Consider the following 15,047-nt stretch of genomic DNA (forward strand, 5'->3'; position numbering starts at 1 on the left):
AAGTATCCTATATCTTGATTGTGGTGAAGATTAAGTGACGGCATATTTGTCCACACTTGCAAAACTCTATACTAAAAACTGTGAATTTTGCTGCATGTGAATTATACCTTAATTTTTCTGAAATTGGGAGCATAGCTTTAGAACTTGTACAAATGGCATTTGAATTCTAACACCAATTAACAGCATGCATTTGTTCAAATCACTGCTACCTGTTCCTCTTTGTACTGTTCCTCTTTTGGTTGACTCTATTTTCTTACCTTTTTTAAGTCTAAATTATTTTCAGATTTCAATTGTATAAGAGTGTTATCAATGATAGTCACAATGTTTTACATTAGATCCTCAGACCTTATTCGTATTATATCTGAAAGTTTATACACGTTTTACCATCTACTTCCTATTTCCCCCATCCTCCAGCTCCTGGCAACCACTTTTCTACTGTTTCTATAAGTTTGACCTTTTTTAGATTCCAATTAAGTCTAAATAATTTTAAATCACTTTTTGAAAGAATCTATGCAATTTAAATACATATATATTGTGATCTTGCTCTGTAGTTTAATGTATTTTTTCTTATCCATCAGAGTAACAATAACTATTTGCTCATAGGAAATTGGCCCTGATGGAGATAGTTGTGCTGTGTGTATTGAACTATATAAACCAAATGATTTGGTGCGCATCTTAACCTGCAAGTAAGTTTGATTTTCTTTTATATCCTCAGTAAAAATATCTGGTTTATTGAAATGATTATAATGGGGGAAACTATTTTGAATGTTTCCAAATTGAGGCATTTGGTTTATTTTCATTTTTTATTCATTTTCATTTTTTTAAATTTTATTTTTTATTTTTTAAAATTTACATCCAAATTAGTTAGCATGTAGTGAAACAATGATTTCAGGAGTAGATTCCTTAATGCCCCTTACCCATTTAGCCCATCCCCCTTCCCACAACCCCTCCAGTAACCCTCAGTTTGTTCTCCTTATTTATGAGTCTCTTCTGTTTTGTCCCCTTCCCTGTTTTTATATTATTTTTGTTTCCCTTCCCTTATGTTCATCTGTTTTGTCTCTTAAAGTCCTCATATGAGTGAAGTCATATGATTTTTGTCTTTCTCTGACTGACTTATCTCTGGAAAACAGTATGGAGGGTCCTCAGAAAACTAAAAATAGAACTACACTACGACCCAGCAATTGCACTACTAGGCATTTATCCACAGGATACAGGTGTGCTGTTCCAAAGGGACACATGCACCCCCATGTTTATAGCAGCACTATCAACAATAGCCAAAGTATGGAAAGAGCATTTATTTTCATTTAAATATAGGTGAATGCTTTATATTTTAATATCATTGAAATAGGTATAAGGCTAATTATATAAAGTTTCAACAATCTGGTATAATTTAGAAACCAGTTCCATATAAAACTAAGAACCTAGCCAGCCCCATAACCATAGTGTGTGTGTGTGTGTGTGTGTGTGTGTGTGTGTGTCTGTGTGTGTGTGTGTATTTTACTGGATTATTTAATTTAAAATCATTTTAATAGTCCTGTTGAGGGAAAAAAATTCATCTCAATGGGCACCTGTTTGGAAGTCTTCATTGTTTAGTTTTTCATTATCCCTCTCCTGGAAGCTGTTCTTAACACTCTTTCTTTTAGCTATTAAATGGTGATGTTCTTAGAACTTAACACATGGCCTAAAGTATCAGCATTATCTTGTGCTCTGTACTATACTATACTTTATTATTGAGAATGACTGTGCCATTTTTATAGTTAAGGAATGACAAGACAATAGTGATCTGAAATACTGAATAAGTCTTAGGTCAGGTAATGTCTTAGCCAGTTTTGAAGTAGTAAGTATTGAAAATAGTGGGGTTTTTTTGAAACTAAGGTAATGAGGCTTTTATATTTAAAACTTCTATATTATGAAATTTCCAAGTTTTGTTTCTGTGGCTCCTTTATAGTTTTTAATGCTGTAATAGTGTGTTTAAAAGAAAAAAGTCATCTGTTAGAAAAACTAAATAAAAATATAGGGTAACCTGTTAGTATATTAGGCCAAGTGTTGTTGCTATTTCACAACTGATAACCAAATTATGTGTCTTTTTTCTTTCACTAGCCATATTTTCCATAAGACATGTGTTGACCCTTGGCTGTTAGAACACAGAACTTGCCCCATGTGCAAATGTGACATACTCAAAGCTTTGGGAATTGAGGTAAATATTGCTGAACTATTTAAGTATTTAACTATTTAGGTGAAGGAACTTAAGTTATTTATGTACCTGGGCCTTCAGGAAAACAACATGCCTAATTTTTAGCTATGTACCTTGCTAGACTTGTGATTTACACCAAAAGTTGGACCTATTTACATCATATTGACAGTGAGGTGCCATTTTGGACCACCTCCATTTTTCTTCTTCTTCCCTCTTATTATTTGGTCAGAATTTTAAGTGATGGCTTGTGATACCTGTTGCATTTTTTTCTCTTATTATTGCACAGCCACCAAACTTGTAGTTAAATGAGCATCTATGTTTCTTGACTTTAGGAGATACATAGATGATACCGATTCTGAGTTCCCCTGGGGGACAGCATGAGATGCTGTTGTTGTTATTTATGAATAATTTTAGATTTACAGAAAAGTTGCAAAGACAATGCAGAGGGTTCCCAGATACCTCTCACCAGTTTTTACTATTGTTAACATTTTGCATTACTGTGGTACATATGTCAAAAGTGAGAAACTGACATTGAGTCATTACTATTAACTAAACATCAGATTTTGAGTTTTGCCAGCAAACTGCCTTTTGAAACTGCTGGAGGTGAACTTGACTCAGAGTAGTTTTCTGGGTTTTTTTGTTTGGAGTACCTACCTTGTACCAGCCATTATATAATGAAGTGTTGGGATCACCCAAATGAACATCAGATGTGAAGGCAATCTGCCTATAACTTCTTTCACCCCATTTTGAACCCAGTTACTCCAACTGCTCTGGCTGGGGCCAGCAAGAGATTTTTGTGATCATCAAAAGGGATTATAGGCTTAAAAGGTTAAGAAGCATTGCTCTAATAAGTCACTTATGAAGAAACTTTGTAATGATATGTCAGGGAAAAGCATGTACTCTGAGCATCTTTTAATTAGTTCAAATGCTTTCCAAAGGCGGATGTTGAAGATGGATCGGTGTCTTTACAAGTCCCTGTATCCAATGAAATATCAAATAGTGCCTCTCCTCATGAAGAGGATAATCGCAGTGAGACTGCATCGTCTGGATATGCTTCTGTTCAGGGAGCAGATGAGCCACCTTTGGAAGAACATGTGCAGTCAGCAAGTAAGCACCATGCTGAGGGGCAAGGAGGGCCCCACAAATGATCCATTGAGGATCATATTCCTGGCAGAGTGCTCCTGCTTTTCAGTGTTTGTTCCTTTCATTCATTAAATACATTCCAGGTTTTTTCTAGTAACAGTGATGCAGAACAGGACACACCCCTACTTTAACTCAATATGCACATATTCAAATGTCTCTGAAACAGATGAAATGCATCAGGATTATTCACAGAATAAAAATATTTTTTTATTGGATAGCTTCTCTCTGATGGATTTAAGTATTGGCTATTAACTTACAGAGGCTGATGAGAAACTTCAAACTTTAGAAGCCATTGTTTATTGTGGAGCAATCAGAAACTAAGGTAGAGGGGTCCTGGGATGATAAAATAGAATTCAGTTTACAAAAGCTTGATTTTGCAGGAACCCATCTTTTGCACAGATTAGAAACTGTGTATAAGAATATGTGCTGCCACCTGTTGATTATTTACCATGAAATGAACAAACCATAGAAACTAAAATTGAATATATATTTTCAAAATTCATGTGAATCAATATTGTAACTTGGTAATGTCCTTCCAGTGGAGAAACTTTAGGGAATTTTGTTACTTTTTCCCCTTAGAAAGAGAAGACCCTCATACAAATTATTTTTTCTTTCTTTAACTGCTACCTTTTTCATGGTTTTTGTTGGTTTGATGGTTCTCAGTCCTCATTTTGAAATAACCTAATCCTGGCATTAAAAGTAGAAGAAAAAGAAATGTTAAGATGATTAATGAAAGTTTCAGCTTCCTATGACTTAAACCTTTATCCTCTGTAGGCTTATCAGTGCCATAGACATCATTCCTGAAGATGTCAAGAGCAGTACTATCACGCAAAATGTACACTTTGTATTTCTTGTAATCTAATCTTAAAATATTTCTTGGAGTACAGAGTAGTCATAAGAACCTTAATAGTGGATTATTCTACCTATAATAGAGAATCATTGTCTATTTGCCCCAGGTGATTTTTTGTTTCCACAACTGTGTGATAATAGAATTCAGTGATGATAAGGGAGAGTGTACAGGATAATTCAGTTTATTGTTAGGCTTGTTAAAAAGGTCCAGTCAACTTCTCTGTGTGCTCTGTTCTTCTTGTGAGGCAAGGTGGTAAGCAGAATGGTTTTTGCAGAGAATTTGACAAGCAAATGAAATGATGATCAACATTCCTCCCCCTGTATTCTTTATCTGGATAAATGGTAGTAACACCCAATCAGGTGCCTCAAACCAGAAACTAGGGAGATCCTAGATCCTTCCCTCTCCTCTTTCTTATTGATTCAATATCCCTTTTCTGTAATCCATCTCCTAATTTCCAACCTTAATTCCACAGTCATAGTTTGAGCCACTGTTTTCTCTCTGCCCATTCCTTTCACTCTTCTTCCTCCCAAGAAATTGGGGAACTCAGTCTAACTCCTGGTCCTCCTTTAAAACTTACCCCCCTTTGAAAAGCCTCCTTTGGCTCACCTGTGTGGCCCTACTGTCTGCTTTCACAGAATTTCTGGCATTGCATTTATTGTACTGAATTGTATTAAAACTTTTAAAACATTTGGATAGGGACAGTGTCTTATTAGTCACTGTCATATACCCAGCACCTAGAACAGCCTGGCACACAGTAGATACTCAAATGTTGAATGAATGACCAGATAGAATAGATTTAATTTTATCTATGATTATGTGTTACTAGTGTGGGTATCTTGCCTATCAGCCACTGATTAATGTGGTGATAGTGGTTTAAATAAGTTTGCAAACATATGGTTGATTAGTTCATGTCCATTTGTTCCATCGTGGCACTAAGTTCTATTAGAGCACTGTTTTTTTTTTAATTTTTTTTAACGTTTATTTATTTTCAAGACAGAGAGAGACAGAGCGTGAACAGGGGAGGGGCAGAGAGAGAGGGAGACACAGAATCTGAAACAGGCTCCAGGCTCTGAGCTGTCGGCACAGAGCCTGACGCGGGCTCGAACTCACAGACCGTGAGATCATGACCTGAGCCGAAGTCGGACGCTTAACTGACTGAGCCACCCAGGCGCCCCTAGAGCACTGGTTTTAAAACTAAAGTATGCATCAAGTCACCTAGAGGGCTTATTAAAACATGGACCACCACCAGTTTCTGACTCAGTGGGTTTGGAATAGGGCCTGAGAATTTTAGTTTCTGGTGATACTGAGGCTGCTGGTCCAAGGACCACACTTTGAGAACCACTAAATAAAGCCCTAGTTTTTAACCCTAACTGCACATTAAAATCATTCAGAGGTCACCTGGATGGCTCAGTTGGTTAAGCGTCCTGTTCTTTTTTTTTTTTTTTAATTTTTTTTTCAACATTTTTTATTTATTTTTGGGACAGAGAGAGACAGAGCATGAATGGGGGAGGGGCAGAGAGAGAGGGAGACACAGAATCGGAAACAGGCTCCAGGCTCCGAGCCATCAGCCCAGAGCTCGACGCGGGGCTCGAACTCACGGACCGCGAGATCGTGACCTGGCTGAAGTCGGACGCTTAACTGACTGCGCCACCCGGGCGCCCCAAAGCGTCCTGTTCTTGATTATGCCTCAGGTCATGATCTCACAATCCGTGGGTTTGAGACCCACGTCGGGCTCTGTACTGTACAGACTGCTTGGGATTCTCTCTCTCCCTCTCTGTCTGCCCTTCCCCCACGTTTGTGCACTGTTTCTCTCTCTCTCACTCTCTCCTCTCTCTCTCAAAATAAATTAACTTAAATCAGTAGATTTTTTAAAAAACTCACTCAGAGAAACTTTAAATATCACTGATGCCTGGACATTACACCAGAATGGTTAAATCAGAATCCATGAAGGGTGGGGCCCAAGCACAGGTTTTGTTTTTCAATTTTTAATTTAAATTTTGGTACAGTGTCAGGCTAAGTGTTTCAGAAATAGTACAAATAATACCCATATACCCTTTGCCCAACTTCTCCAAATGTTAATACCTTCTATAACCATATGTAATTATTAACACCAGAAAATTAACTGATAAAATGTTATTAACTAAATGACAGACCTTACTCAAATTTCACCCATTGACCCACTAATGTCCTTTTTCTGTCTCAGGATCCCACATTGCATTTCCCCTTTACTCTTTTTCCCCCAGACTTATTGATATATATTTGACACATAACATTGTGTAAGTTTAAGGTATACAGCATGATTTGACACACCTATATATTGCAAAACGATTACCACAGTAAGGTTGGTTAGCAAATCCACCTCACATAATTACAAATTTGTGTGTGTGTTGGTGACAATATTTAAGATCTACTCTCTTAGCAACTTTCAGGTATATCCAATAATTCCACTACTGGGTATTTACCCAAAGACAACAAAAACAGTAATTCAAAAAGATATGTGCACCCTTACATTTATTGCAGCATTATTTACAATAGCCAGGATATAGAAGCAACCTAAGTGTCCACTAATAGACAAATGGATAAAGAAGATATGGTATATATAATAAAATAGAATATTACACAGCTATAAAAAAGGATGAGATGATGCCATTTGTGACAAGGATGGACCAAAAGGATATTATGCTAAATGAAGTAAGTCAGACCAAGAAAGGCAAATACCATATTATTTCACTCATGTGGAATCTACAAAAACAAATGAATAAGCAAACAAAAAGCAGAATCAGACCTGTAAATACAGAAAACAGAGTGATGGTTGCCATAGGGAAGAAGCCAGGGGGATGGGCAAAATGGATGAAAGAGAGTGTGAGATCCAGGCTTCCAGTTATGGAATGAATATGTCATGGGAATAAAGGGCACAGTATAAGGACATAGTCAATGATGTTGTAATAACATTGTATGGTGACAGATGGTAGCTACATGTAAGGTTAAAATAGCATGATATATAAACTTTTAGAAGTATGTAATACAGTATTGCTAACTGTAGATATGATGCCATATATTAGATCTCCAGAACTTATTCATCTTATAGCTGAGCGTTTGTGCCCTTTGGTCAACACTTCCCCATCTCCTCTGCTCCTAGCCCCTGGCAACCACCATTCTACTCTCTGTTTCTGAGTTTTTAAGACTCCACAGATAAATGACATTACACAGTATTTGTTTTTCTGTGTCTTACTTCATTTAGCATAAATGCCTTCAAGGTCCATCCTTCTTTCTCTTGGCTGAATAATATTCCTGTGTGTGTGTGTGTGTGTGTGTGTGTGTGTGTGTGTGTGTGTATCACATTTTCTTTATCCATTCATCTGTCAACTGATACTTAGGATATTTCCATATCTTGGTTATTTTGAATAATGCTGCAGTGAACATGGGGGTACAGGTATCTCTTTAAGATTGTGATTTCATTTCCTTTGGATATATACCCCAAACTGGAATTGCTGGATCATATGGTACTTATACTTTTAATTTTTTGAGGAACCTCCATGCTGTTTTCATAGTGGCTGTGCCAGTTTACATTCCCACCAACAGTGCACTGGGATCCCTTTCTCCACATCCTTACCAGCACTTATCTCTTATCTTTTTGATAGTAACTATTCTAACAAGTATGAGGTGATTAGTGTTTTTGATTTGCATTTCCCTGATGATTACTGATAATGATCATCTTTTCATGTACCTGTTGGCCATTTGTACATATTCTTTGAGAATAGATCTATTCAGGGGCTCCAGTGTGGCTCAGTTGGTTAAACATTCAACTTTGGCTTAGGTCATGATGTCATGGTTCATGAGATCGAGCCCCACATTGGGCTCTGTACTAACAGCACAGAGCCCACTTCGGGTCCTCTGCCCCTTGCTCGCTGGTGTTCTCTCTCTCTCTCTTTCTCAAATAAACCTTAAAAGAAAGAAAATATATCTATTCAGTTTCTATTTTCAGTGCCTATTTTAATTGGATTATTTGGGGGTTGTTTGTTGCTACATTGTATGAGTTTCTTATATATTTTAGATATTAATCATTGATATGTAAATATATGCAAATATATGCAAATGTATAAATACGATATTATATATCGTTTCCCATTCTGTAAGTTGCCTCTGCACTCTATTGTTTCTTTTGCTGTGCAGGAGCTTTTTAGTTTGAGGTAGTTCCCCTTGTTAATTTGTGCTTTGGTGTCCTATACAAAAAATCATTGCCAGGACCAGTGTCAAAGAGCTTTTCCCATATGTTTTCTTCTAGGGGTTTTATGGTTTCAGATCTTATGTTTAAGTCCTTAATCCATTTAGAGTTCATTTTTGTGAGTGGTGTAAGATAGGGGTCCATTTTCATTCTACCATATGTGAATATCCAGTTTACCCAACACCACTTACTGGCTTTTCCCCATTGAGTGTTTTTGGCTCCCTTGTCAAATATTAGGTGACTACATGTGCATGGGTTTATTTCTGGGCCCTCAATTCTGTTCCATTGGTCTATGTGTCTGTTTTTATGCCAGTATACTATTTTGGTTACTATACCTTTGTAGTATAGTTTGAAATCAGGAAGTGTGATGCCTCCAACTTTGTTCTTCTTTCTCAGGATTGCTTTGGCTATCCAGGGTCTTTGCAGTTCCATATACATTTTAGGATTGTTATTTCTGTGAAAAATGCCATTGGAATTTTGATAGGAATTGCATTGAATTTATAGATGGATTTGGGTATATGGACATTTTAACAATATTCTTCTAATTCATGAACCTAGGATATCTTTCCATTTGTTTGTATTTTCTTCAATATCTTTCATCAAAGTTTTCAGTATAGATTTTTTACCTCCTTGGTAAACCTATTCCTAAGTATTTTATTGTTTTTGATGCTATTATAAATGGAATTGTTTTATTTCTCTTTCAAATATTTCATTGTTAGTGTATAGAAATGTGACCGGTTATTGTATGTTGATTTTGTATCCTGCAGCTTTACTGAATTCATTTATTAGTTCTACTAATCTTTTGGTGGAGTCTTAATCATTTTCTCTATATAAGGTCATGTCATGTGGATATAATTTTACTTCTTCCTTTCTGATTTTGAGGCCCTTTCTTTTCTTGACTAATTGCTCTGGCTACAATTTCCAGTACTATGTTGAATAGAAGTGGTAGAAGTAGGTACCCTTGTCTTGTTTCTGATTTTAGAGAAAAGGGTTTTGTTTTTAGCTTTTCACTGTTGAGGATGTTAGGTGTGAGTTTGTCACAAATGGCCTTTATTATGTTTGGATATGTTCCTTTTCTACCCAATTTGTTGAGTGGTCCACATTGCGTTTAATGGTCGTATCTTCATCTCCAATCTGTGGTTGTTCCTTAGTCTCAGTCATATATGATGTTAACACTTTGAAAATTACTGGTCAGTTATTTTGTAGAATGTCTCTCACTTTGAACCTGTCTGCTATTTCTCAATGATTAAATTCATTGTTCACTGTCTGTTTCTGGCAAGAATACCAGAGAAATAATATTGTGCTCTTCTCTGCCTCATATAATGAGGCACATGATGTTCATATCTTATTTCTGATGGTTTTTAATGTTGCTTACTTGGTTAAGATAGTGAGTGTCTGCCAAGCTTCTTTTAAAGTTACTATTTTTCCCTTTGTAATTATTATCTTACAGGGAGACACTTAGAGACTATGCAAATGTTCTGTTTCTCATCATGCTTTTTACCCACTAATTTTAGCAATTGATGCTTCTTCCTTGCAATAATTATTACTGAAATGTGTGCCAAATGGTAATTTTCTATTTCCATCCTTCTTTCTACATTAATTAAGCTTCTATTTTAAGGAACAGTTATCCTTTATCTATTTATTTATTCAATTCATTTATAATAGTATGGACTCATAGATATTTCTTTTATTCTGTAAAATTATTCTCATGAATTATTAATTGCTTAGATTCTCCTAGATTTGGTCATCGGGAACTCTCTCAAGGTGGTTCCTGTGTTCTTTCAACATGCCTCATTTTTTTTTTTTTTTGAGCACTTCCTTACTTTTCTGGTACCACAGGATGTTCTAGGCCAGGGATTGGCAAACTTTTTCTGTAAAGAGTCAGATAGTAAATATTTTAGGCTTTGAAAGCCATGAGTCTCTGCTGTATTTGGCACAGTGAAGAGGGGGGTGTTTGACTTACAACCTTTTAAGAATGTGAAAACCACTCTTAGCTATTGGTTTGACTTGCAGGCTATAGTTTGCTGATCCCTAAGCTACAAGGGGTTAATCTTGTGCTCTCCTTGCCCTAGCCCTAGAATCAGCCACTTCTTTGGGGGGGTGGGTGGCTTTTTTTGGAAAATAGTACTTCAGAACCAAGATCTGGGCACTAGGTATGCTCATTGCTGTGGGGGTATCGTCTACATATCTATCTATCTGAAAAACAGTGAACTTAATACTGATACACCTGATTCTAGTCAAATACCACAGAGTTTACTCTAGCCTTCCCCTTTCCTTGTTTGTAACTCAACATTTCACTAACTAGTGTAGTCCTTTTTATTTTTAGCCTTACAGGATATAGTCAAAATACTGCTTTCCAAAGTTACTTAGGTTAGTTCTTTTCTTCCCCACTGTTTTCAGGATGTTTATATATTTCCTCTTTATATAATTATGCTCATCTGTTACTGTTTGTACTCCATTTGAAGAACTCTCTCTACCTTCCTGTTTGTTTTAAGTCTATGTATATGAAAAGGTATAGGTAATTTTTTTAAGCACCCAGGTGATTGAAATGTGAAGCTGTGTTTAAGGATGGAAAAGCAGAAGACAGAACTTTTGCTCTTAAGGAGGCTATTAATCTAGGTAGAAGTAAGCACACATGTGAATTTAAAAATAAAATAGTAATTGTAAATCAATGTAATAATGTCATATGTGCCTTATGTAAGACATAGCCTAAATCATGTAACTATTAAAGGAACCAGGGAATGAGTATAATAATCAGAGTATGATAGCATTAGACAAGAGAAGCTTCTTAGACGTGAGTGTTGAATTTTGTCTTAAAGAAGAGAGGGGTGAAATCATCCTAAAATTGTCATTTTTTTTTTTAAAGATGAAAATCTACAGCTGGTAAACCATGAGGCAAGTTCCATGGCAGTGGATGTTGTTCCTCATGTTGACAACCCAACTTTTGAAGAAGATGAAACTCCTGATCAAGAGACTGCAGTTCGAGAAATTAAATCCTAAAATCTGTGTCAATAGAAAACTTGAAACTTTAGTAATAACAACAGAACTGCCAATCAGGGCTTAGTTTACTATTAATGAACTGGATAAACTTAATTAAATAAGAAAGATACTGAAAGTGCTGAGATGACAAATATTATGCTATAGTTAAATTACTTAAAATATTTAATCTATTAACTTTTTTCCACAAGCTCATAATGTTTTTCATAGGCAAGTTTCCTCTCAATAGTGATAGCAACATTTTTTAACATTTAAAACTTTCTTCAAGTAGTCATGTTTTTCATTTACAACAATTTTGTTATAAAAACATGTTGCTTTTAAAATGTGGAGTAGCTGTGATCACTTTATTTTATGATAGTATCTTAATTAAAAATACTACTATTTTAGCTTGGGCTATATGTGTCAGGGTTTTTCTCCAGGTGCTTATATTGATCTGGAATTGTAATGTAAAAAGCAATGCAAATTTAGGCTAGTACTTCATGAAATGTCTTTTTAAGCTACATTAAGTTGATAGAACAAGATTAAAACAAAATATTCATTTTAACTATTTCTTGTTTTTAAAATTAAGCTAAATGTACTTCATTTGAGTGTGGAGCATAGTTTGTCAAAGAATATGGACTGGACTGGATTGATTGGTATATTAATGACACCAATTTGACACAAGTTTATAGACAAAAAGTTTCCTTATAAAAATGCTGTATAACTATTTCTCAAAGTTATGGGATTTTCAAAAGCAGAGTATATAAATTATCATACTATTTGAAAATGATAATAAGTCACACAAAAATTGGTAATTGATCCTTGTGTATGAATTAAGTCTGCAGAAATTAGTCTGCAGAAAATGTTTTCCAAACAATGTTGACTTTGAAAATTTAGTTTACATTTTACCTAAATGGGCTAATTATATTAGGTAAACTAAAATTCTGTCCATATAGCTGTAAATTTTGTGAATGCATTTTCTTGGAGTTTGAAAAAGAATTAGGTGGGGGGGGGGAGAATTCCAGGTGCCTTAATATAAAGTTTGAAGCTTTCATCCACCAAAGTAAAATAGAGCTATTTAAAAATGCACTTTATTTGTATTCTGTGTGGCTTATCTTGGTTTTAAAGTTGTGTTTCCAGTGAAAATTCCAGCAGAATTTAGGCAAAAGCAGAAAAGACATGTATTTTTGTTTGCAAAATGTAGAATGGACAAAACCATTGCATTCTTGTACACTTATTTGAAATTCTGTAAATATTCCCCGATTTGTATTGATTCTCTTTAAATATAAAATGTAAATAAAATATTCCAATAGAAGTTTGCATCTGCTGTTTAGTTCAGTTAGCCTATACTAACTTTTCATATATGCTTGGATTTGGGAGAGGAAAAAAATGGTTGATGTAAATGGTCATTGATATATTTGATGAATAAAAACTCAAACTTTAGTATGATATTTATTTACATATTTCATTACAGAGAGGGGAATTGCTGACATTTTAATACAACTGAATGTACCATGAATTATTATTTTTTAATTTTTTTAATGTTTACTATTGAGAGAGAAGCAGAGTGTGAATGGGGGAGGGGCAGAGAGCGAGGGAGACACACAATCTGAAGCAGGCTCCAGTCTCTGAGATGTCAGCACAGAGCCCAACACAGGGCTCAAACCCACAAGCCATGAGATCATCACCTGAGCCAAAGTCGGACGCTCAACCGACTAAACCACTCAGGCAACCTCCTGAGTTATTTTTCAATGTCAGCAAGGTAAATAACGAGGTTGATCACTGATAATATAAGGTTAGAAAAACACCTTGATGCCAGTCCATCTTTATACTACCCAAGACATAAAACCACTTTATTAAAGTTTTCTTTTCCTTCAGCCTTCTCTTTGGCAGTATGGTTGTTGGGATGCTGTTAATGAGTTAACTCTTTTGTCAAACTTGTTAAGAATAAACAGATGTTTATTAATAAACAGGGAGACCTCAGAGCCCTGATTATCAAACCAATGCACACATATGTCTTGGGTACACATATGTCTTATGTGGCAATATGCCAGGTGTACATGTGTGTGATGCCCCATAATAAACCTCTTGATCTATATTCTTCTTGTTTTATGTGTGTGTGGGGGGGTCCTTTTTAGGGAAAATTTATAATTTTTAAAATTTTCATCTTGGGACGCCTGGGTGGCTCAGTCGGTTAAGCATCCGACTTCAGCTCAGGTCATGATCTTGCTGTCTGTGGGTTCGAGCCCCACGTTGGGCTCTGTGCTGACAGCTCAGAGCCTGGAGCCTGCTTTGGATTCTGTATCTCCCTCTCTCTCTGCCCTTCCCCGACTCATCTCTCACTCTCTCAAAGATAAATAAACATTAAAATAAAATTTTCATCTGTATTGAAGTATAATTAACACACCCAAAATTTGCCCATTATAAATGTATAGTTCCACAATGTTTAGCTAATGTACAGAGTTGTGCAACTGTCACCACAATCCAGTTTTAGAACATTCCATCACCCCCAAAAAGTTCCATTTGCAGTCAATTTCTGCTCCAATTCCCAGCCTCAGGCAGCCACCAATCTGCTTTCTATCTCTATAGATGTGCTTATTCTGGACATTTCATATAAATGGAACCATTCAATATGTGTGTGATCTTTTGTGACTGGCTTCTTCTACTTAGTATAATATTTTTAAGATTCATTCATGTTTGAAGCATGCATCAGCACCTCATTCCTTTTCATTGATGATATTCCATTTTTCCACATCTGGTTATCCATCAGTTAATGAACAGTTCCTACTTTTTGTCCATCATGGATGATGCTGCTATGAATTATGTACAAGTCTGTGTAGATGTATGTTTCAATTCTCTTCGGCATATACGAAGGAGAGGAATTCCATGTCACTTGTGCATTTTCTTCCTATATTGGTAACAAAAAGATAGTTTGAGCAACAGACTTTATTACTCTCACATAATAATCAAAATATAAACTGATTAACAGTGGCAGTACATATATATGTATAGGGAGTCTCCATCTTTGGGAGGGATTTTCCGAGAGTTCATTTGTAAGTTTAGCAGGAGTCAGTTTGTATTATGTTACAAATAAGAATGTACATGGTTCCCAGGCATTTAAAGACTAGGTTGGAATGCTAGAAACATTCCTTCCCCACACCACCCCCCATCTAGTTTTTGATCATTTACTAAGTAGTTTAATTAAGCTCTGTAACATCTGGAGAAATTTTATCACCCTAGGCTATAACAAATACTGAGGCTTTTACTTTACTCATTGCCTCTTCTGTTTGGAGTGAATTTTAAAAATATTTTTAAACATATATAAAATTTAAATATAAAATATTTTTAAACAAAATAATATTTCGGGGTGCCTGGGTGGCTCAGTTGGTTAAGCGTCCGGCTCTTGGTTTCAGCTCGTCATGATCTCACAGTTTCGTGAGTTCGAGCCCCACATTAGACTCCAAGCTGACAATTCAGAGTCTGCTTGGGATTCTCTGTCTCCCTCTGTCTCTGCCCCTCCCCAACTTGCACTATCTCTGTCTCTCTCTAAATAAATAAACTTTAAAAAAAAAAAACAATACAAAATTTAGACTATGTATGGTGGGCACTTTGACCTCCAGAGATAAATGTTCACTGTCTTCTACCTTAGAGTTAATTTG

General features: G+C 35.8%; 1 protein-coding gene across 2 annotated transcripts in view; it reads left to right on the forward strand.

Moving 5' to 3' along the window:
* RNF128 (ring finger protein 128) overlaps positions 1-12,703 on the forward strand; it is a 111,608-nt gene extending 98,905 nt beyond the window's left edge. For both annotated transcript variants that reach the window (XM_058712835.1, XM_058712834.1), the window contains exons 4-7: positions 604-686; positions 2,101-2,197; positions 3,133-3,301; positions 11,279-12,703. In XM_058712835.1, coding sequence (XP_058568818.1) covers positions 604-686; positions 2,101-2,197; positions 3,133-3,301; positions 11,279-11,412 — 483 coding nt within the window. In that variant the 3' untranslated portion in view covers positions 11,413-12,703. The remainder of the gene's footprint in view (positions 1-603; positions 687-2,100; positions 2,198-3,132; positions 3,302-11,278) is intronic.
* Positions 12,704-15,047: the final 2,344 nt, after the last annotated feature.

The sequence above is a fragment of the Neofelis nebulosa genome, chromosome X (genome assembly GCF_028018385.1).
Source record: "Neofelis nebulosa isolate mNeoNeb1 chromosome X, mNeoNeb1.pri, whole genome shotgun sequence".
NCBI classification, from domain to species: Eukaryota; Metazoa; Chordata; class Mammalia; order Carnivora; family Felidae; genus Neofelis; species Neofelis nebulosa.